Source organism: Fulmarus glacialis, unplaced genomic scaffold (assembly GCF_000690835.1).
Source record: "Fulmarus glacialis isolate BGI_N327 unplaced genomic scaffold, ASM69083v1 scaffold4382, whole genome shotgun sequence".
Classification (NCBI taxonomy): Eukaryota; Metazoa; Chordata; class Aves; order Procellariiformes; family Procellariidae; genus Fulmarus; species Fulmarus glacialis.
Window position 1 is genome coordinate 12,142 of NW_009199640.1, and position 7,666 is coordinate 19,807.

General features: G+C 42.1%; 1 protein-coding gene across 1 annotated transcript; it reads right to left on the minus strand.

Annotated features, from left to right (window-relative positions):
- Nucleotides 1–832: 832 nt before the first annotated feature.
- Nucleotides 833–4,624, minus strand: LMO2 (LIM domain only 2 (rhombotin-like 1); the record flags this gene model as incomplete). Its single annotated transcript, XM_009573314.1, has 2 exons — nucleotides 833–1,638; nucleotides 4,409–4,624. Coding segments are annotated over 2 exons (436 nt in total), but the record flags the coding sequence as incomplete, so codon positions are not given.
- Between the last annotated feature and the right edge of the window lie 3,042 nt (nucleotides 4,625–7,666).

A 7,666-nucleotide genomic window follows, 5' to 3' on the forward strand; every position in this document is an offset into this window, starting at 1 on the left:
CACCCACTACTTGTCTCTGTGGGAGTAAAATACCGAATGTCCACTTTTGCCTGACCAGGTGTACTTCTCATGTTCTTAGTATTACTACAATCCTAAGAAACTTCCTTCTGCTTAAGAAGCAAGTGACAACAGTCTTTGCGGGAAAGGCTCTGAACTTAATTCTTTCTAGATACTAGCAAGTATTGATTGGCTCTACTGATATTATACTGGATTCAATAATCCAGAGCAAAATCAGGAGGAGCTACCTTTCTAGAACACCCCTAATCTTACCTGATCTCCTCTGAGATCAGATAGGCTCTGTCTTCGTTGCGAAGTAACACCCAAATGTATTTCTGTGTGGGTCACCAGCCTCAAAACATCCTCATAAACACCAGAGAGCCTCAGTGTCACGAAACACTACCTAATTTCTCCTACACCACTACCTAATTTCTCGTTAGCATGAAGAACTCTACAAAGAGTTCTTACAAAGAAGAACTCTACAAACACTTACAGTGTTCTCACATTACTGCTTTGAAACACAACCTTAAGTGGATCCAGCAGGCATCAGCCGTAGACAAAGTGTAGAAACCCTGCTACGAAAAAATTAAAATAAATAATACAAACAAAAAAATCCAGCTGAACTCCAAAAAAAGGAATAACAACACTCAAATCTTCTGTTATTTTTATTAAAGCTGCAGAGTCTTACTACACACAACAAATATTTTATTGATATAATCTAAGTTAATAAAATAGTTGAACAACTCTTTAGATTTATATTTGTATAGAAATGATCTGTGGAACATCTCATCTTGAAACAGCAGTGCCCAAAAACAACTATTAATAAAGAAGAGGTTGGGACTAGAGGATGCACTGTTCATTCTCAAAGAAAAATAAAATCCATGCAGAAATAACCCCCACCCTCTTCCCGCTTTCTTTCCTACCCAGAGTGTAAGGCCGTATAGAATGACCACGTAAATGATGGCCCTTTTCCTCCAGTATTCTTCCTCATGTCTACATTAGGAGCTGTCGTCTAAACTCAGTAACTAAAACAAGACGGAAAGAAAATTCAATTGCACAATCCTAGTCTGCAGGTGACAAAGTCATAACATCTCTTTACAGAAGTCCCTACTCTTTTTCCAGTTAGGAGAATTGGCTATCGCGTTGTGTTTGTTCCCCAACCCTCGCCTACGTGGCTGTTGTCAGTTATTGTCCATACGCCTTTGTTAAGAGAAGTCAGTCTATCTACTATTGCTGCGGTCTCCCTTCTTCACCTCTATGCAGTTTAGATTCTACGTAGCACTGCCTGCAAAGGGCCGACTCCGAGGTATTTTCCCCCCATTTTAGACAAAGCCCATAGCTCAGGGGATGATCTCCTCACTGCAGCTATGCATCGGTGTCGCCCGTGAGATGTCTTTTATAGACTATGAGGCATGTCTTTGCTAGATCATTCCATTTATCTTAGTCCACTCGTAGATGTCCTGTTCACATACTATGTCCGAGTTGATGAGGAGGTATCTGTCCCCAACACAGAAGTGTTTCTGGCAGGCAGCACATTTGAAGCATTCAAGGTGATACACTTTGTCCTTCACCCGCATGGTCATCTCGTAAGCCCGGATTCGCTTGTCGCAGGAGGCGCAGAGGCCGTCTTGGCCAAAGAGCCTAAAACAACAACAGCAGAGAAGTAAGCAGAGTTCCTTTGCTGGGGAGGTGGGAAAAACCAAATCAAAACAAGAACACAACATCAGTGCCTTGATCCGATAGTCATAGTATTGCCAAGTTAGACAGAGGTCACATGGAAAGCCGCCCAGTGGAACTCTAAACTTTGCAGTCCCAAAAATTGAAGTAGAAAGTTCAAGGTCCTCACCTATTTTCAACAGAATTGACTTCTCTGATCAATGACCTTATCCTGAATTGCTGAGCAGCTTCAGGAGGAGTAAAGGTTCCCCAGATCAGAGCATAAAGTTGTGCCATGCTAATACTTCCACTTCCATGACCGGTAGAAATTACCTTTCTGTTGATAAATTTTGCCATCTTCAGCTGTTGCTATTGTAGTTTACAGAAGGGAGTTGACACAAGCCATGGTCTAAGACTCCCCTGCCTCTTGTCGTTGCCTCCACAGTGGAGATTCTTTCAAACCCGAACATTTCTATATCCATGAAGTCCCTCCTGCTGGGTTTCAGATGGATACGTGCTAAGACCTTTGAGATACTTATGCTAGCCCAAACAATTTTATGATCTGGACCGCTTTTTAATCTGCATGGAAGAACCCTGCTGAGATCACGACGGTACTGTCTCTCAGAAGGCGGCTCTAATGGACGCCCTGCTGTGTATTGCCCTCACAGCATCCCCTGCCGTGCCCCTGGCGCAGTGCGACATCCTCGGCTATGTGTGAACGCCAGCCTTTCCTGCAGTCTGCTGGCTACAGGTGGTAAGTCAAATCATTAACAAATAAGCATGAATATATTGGGGTTTTTTTCTTAAAAGGGGGGAGAAATGCTACGTATTACTTGTTCAAAGTGTACACCTATCGAGGTTGACTTCTAAGTTTCCATACTAATTCTGGAAAGAGTTTTTCCTACACTTCTCTTACATGTGCTGTGCCTGCTTCATATCATCTTCCGAACTGGAAAAAGAATGCCCACTAAATTAGGAGATACCTTTAAGGGGAAAAGACATCGTTTCTTCCGTCTACCAGGAGATGTCAGTGTTTACTTCTGCCCAACGAAAGTAATACTAAGGTTTCACAAAGGTTGCCAAATTTTTCATTAATGAGAGAAGAGATATTATATGTTGCATTATTAAATAAATGAAAACGTTGAATTTCACTGCAAGAAAATACATTAATTGTATTGCCATACTTTCTGTTTTTTCCATTTTAAGATGAAAAGAATTTGGAAAGTGTAACTAACACTGGATCACTGCTGGACTCGTGTGTCTGTGGAGTATTTATGAGCAGCCCCATTAGCAGAACTCAGTTCTTAGTTTCTGCTTAGCAAAATTCCCATCGGCAAAGCTCAGGGACACCATAAGTAGGAACTCCACTGAGATTTTGTTTTAGTTTTTATTGGCAGGTAAATTAGCCTTCAGTAAGGTAGCTGAAAAAATATCAAATGCCATTATTCTGTTCCACAGACCTCCTGTGACAGCAGGGATCCAGTAGAAGAAATGGTGCACAGCCAGCACAGCAAAGATCAATACACTTTAATTGTAATCAAGAATGTAAAGATCCCTTATTATAAATTTTTTGTGAAATACCTTCATCTCAATTTAATCCTTCTACTTACACATTTTGGCAAAACAGATAGGCAGAGAGACGTTAATGAAAATACCTGTAACAAGGGTATTTGTAGGATCTGATTCAGCAAAATGGATAAATTCTTGTCTATTCAGGACCAGGCTTAAGAACGCTAAAAATCCACTGGATCCGAATTAGTGCAATCAATCCACTGGATCCAAATTAATGCAATCAAACTTTCCTGTACTGGCTGTAGCTTTGCCATAAACATACAGCACATTGCATCCTTCTGCTTGAAGCATCCCAGATAACTTTACCAGCGATGCAGAAAAAGACAGGGATCAATCCCAGTATAAAAGGCGATGGCTTCAGACACCAGACCGGTACAGCAGCCCTGCTGGCTAGTGGAATGAAGCATCTCGTATAGAGCTGATATTACTGCATCAGAAAAATGAATTTAATTTGGTTACCTTGGATACCGTGTTCTTAAATGAGAGAACTAAATGATCTTTCATCAGTCGCCGATCTTGGCACCTGGTTTTATATACCTTTCGGCTCCAAGGCAATGCTTGGAGAAGCACAGAACTTCATAAAACCATTCGGGGGAACCGGTTCATTGTCAGCTCAGAGGGAGCTTGCTGAAATTCATCACCTTTTCCCAATTTCTACTTGCCAGAATCCCACGCTGACCCGGCGCGGTTCGCCTGGAGCTGTCAGGTTATGGCTGTGCAGACTGATCAATGCCAGCAACCCCAAAGTCCCAGGAGTTCTTACTATATTCTTCACATTTTCAAATAATTCTGGTTTGTCCATAACACATAGCAATGCTTTCATTTTCATTAAAAAACGCTTTTTTTTTAATCCAACAAGATTTTTAAGGTTTAACCTATAAACATCTCTAAGCGACCTAATCAACACGGAGAACCTCTGGATTTACCTATGACTTACAGAAGAACCCCGGCAGTACCATAAAGCATCTGTGCACGAACCCCCCAAATATATGAGCCCATATGGTAAACCTGAGCGTGCAAACGGTGCTGCGTTACAACTGCGACTGCCGTCAGGCTTTACGGTCAAGAGTAACCAAAAACGACTTCTTCATGGATCTTTGCTCACTAGCTATAAGTAAATGAATAAGCAAAGCTGAAACGATAGAAAGAAGGGGAGCGAGGGTAGAAGGAGCGGGTTGTGTACCTGAGATAGTCCCTTCTGCAGAGCTTTCTGCCCAGTTTGTAATACAACCGTCTCCCCACTTCTCCGAGCCTGCACCCGCACAGGTCGCAGCTGAGGCAGTCTTCATGCCAGTACTGGTCGATGGCTTTCAGGAAATAGCGGTCCCCGATGTTCTGCTGGCACCCGCCGCATGTCAGCAGCGAAGGGGGAATTTGGAGGACTTCATCCACTGGCTCCCTGGGGGAATGAAAGAATCGTCGGAGAAGGAAAAGGTACTCTGAAAGCATCCACAGGAGAAGAAGGAGAAGGAGAAACAAAACACAAGATCGGTCAAGTTGGAACAGGGGTTACATCCTCATTTTTTCTCCCAGCGGAGTAAATGATTTATCCGCTTTTGACATCAGAGGGAGCAGGACTTCACTCTTCTTTTGCTTTAAAAAAAGAAAGAACAGCTTAAAATTTAGAGGTAATAAGAGCATGCAAAAATTTGCTAACTAGTTTTTTTATTTTTCTTCAAAGAATAATGCATAAACATGACAATCTCTATCACCCGTGTGTATTCACTACTGTAAAGGCATCTGCTACTTTACCAGGACATTGGTGTCTGTGTAGATACATCATTTTTCTTCTACTGGACAGAACATGAATTGCTCGGTCATGTGTCTCAATCCACGCAGTTCTTGTAAAAGAAATACCTTTCCCGTAACATGATTCTTCCTTAATTAAAGATTGCACTTTTTCAAAAGTACCATCAAAAAGCTGCCTGGATTCACCATTTCATAGAAACGCTGGTTATGTCTATACAGACCAACAGATGCCAACAACCCCAAAGTCCCAGGAGTTCTTACTATATTCTTCACATTTTCAAATAGTTCTGGTTTGTCCACAACACATAGCAATGCTTTCATTTCCATTAAAAAATGCCTTTTTTTTTCCAACAGTATTTTTAAGATTTACCTATAAACATCTCTAAGCGACCTAATCAACACAGAGAACCTCTGGATTTACCTATAACTTACAGAAGAACCCCAGCAGTACCATAAAGCATCTGTGCATGAACCCCCCAAATATATGAGCCCATATGGTAAACCTGAGCTTGCAAACTTTGACTGTTAGTGCCGCTGGAAGCAAAGGGAATTTCTGTCTCACCAAGGGCTAAAGGACTAGAAGAGGCACCTGAGGGATTTTCCATGCAGTCAACTTTCCGTTGGGAAATGTAAATTTAAAGACTAAGTCTGGGGATGTCATTTCTCTGAACAGCATGAAATGAATAAATAACAGATGAGACTGTTGCCCAACTGGTTTAAGTTTTGCTGCCGTTTTTAATAGAGCCAGAATTTTACCTGATGTTACTGCAGGACTTCTTTTATTCCTTCAGCTAAGGACATGCGTCCCCTGGGGGGGGGTCTATGCCAACATAACTCAAACAATTATTTGGGATTTGCACATCCCTGCGTGAAAAGAGGCACAAATCTTTATTGTGGTATTAGCACTGACTATAATGCACAATATTTTTTTTCCCTTTTTAAAAAGCTCAGAAATCTAGGGTGGTTCTGGTAATACCTGGGGATAAAGCAAGAATTTTCTTCAAAGCTACTTTCTTAAGGAATTCTCTTCTTTGCCTTTTCGTGTAATTTTACCAGTTCTGCCAAAAAACAAAGAACAGCAAAAATACTAAAAGAAAGGCGCCTGAGCTCAGTTCTGCAAGGTTTGCAGTGACCTGGTGCCCCATCCAAATAAAAAAACCTACTGGATCAATCCTTTAGGCACTTGCTTAATTTTAAACCTGTGGCTAGCGGCAAGGAAGGCGTACGTTTGCACATTTATGCTTTGCTGGATGATGACCGAGGTGCTCAATATCTGGTAGAGCGGAGCCCCAAATTTTTTCCTACGTTGTTGGGTTGTCGCTCCAGCACAGAGTCCCTCAACGCTTTGTTTCTGGCGCTGGTCTGGCCTCTCTTAGGCTGGTGGGGGCAGAGGAGACCAACGCTGATAAAGAAGGATCAGGCTGCTCCCAGTTTCCAGCAGCCAACAGGAAAAAATTATATTACTACTACTTCTTTACTGGGTCAGCTCTTTTCTGGGCAAAAATTACTTTCTTCAGTAGAGAGAAATGACCACTGGTCAAGAACTTCTGTGCTGAGAAACTGCTCCTGCAGTTTTTATTTAGGCAAGCTGAGCCCTAAGGTATTATCTGATTATATTCTGTTCTGGTTTTCACTCTTCTAAGTTTAAACTGCTGTGCCCTGAAAGTTGTGTCATAACATCCCTCTCCTACCAGGTCTCCCTCCTGTGAGTTTTCATTGAAATCATGGGGAACTCTGTATGCGATTAGGCCCTAGTTTTTTGAAGTTTATTCTTTTGGGCCCCATACTCCCTTTCCTAACGTGTGGGCTCCACTCTGACAAGTTCTCAGAGCCTTCCAATAGAAGGAAATGCACATTATTATCCATTATTTGAAACTTCAGATATACCCCAAAATATTTCATCTTACGGGCGTTCAGGAATCACAAACCAGGTCTCTCTGAAAGCCCTAAACTCCGGAACAGCCTGGCGGATGTTTATGCAGAACAGAACTGCTGGTTTATGCATTAGCTTTTTGATGTCCATAGATTTCTAAGCCGGCACTTAAGTCACTAGAACACAAGGCAAGTAAATAAATAAAGATTACTAAAACTTTGTAGTTGAAACCGGGACATCATATACCTAGGAGCTTGGATTATCGTTTCTTAAAAAACAGTATAAAATAAGGGAAAATGTAACGTATAAAATAAGAGAAAATGTAACATATAAAACTTATCAGATGTGACACGGAATGAATTGATTTAATCCCCAAAAGAAACAGTTCCCATGTGTTCACTCCGGGCTTCAAGCAGTGGCATTTTTAGTATCTCACAGGAAACAAGCCACCAATGACTCAAGTTTACTGAGAGCAATGTTTTAAGCATTATCTGAAAATGGAGATTTTATAATTTTCTTTTTTCTTGTGTCTTATCGTGATTCCAGACAAGCATAACTGCAGTTGTTAGCACGTACAGGGCTGAAACGGCTCTGGTTTTATGCTGAGTTGCCATGCCTCTCGCCAGCGGGATGCCCGTGTGCGCAGGAGGGACGGGACAGCTGCGGAGCACAGCCCGAAAGCCCAAAAGCCCGAAAGCCGGGATCAGGACACGAGAACCCATCCCTTCCCCGAGTGGAAAACCCAGGGAGCGAAATTCTCATCGTCTACATCCCGTCAATCAAGTCTTTCTACATGCCCTTCGCAGAACACCCTGCCCC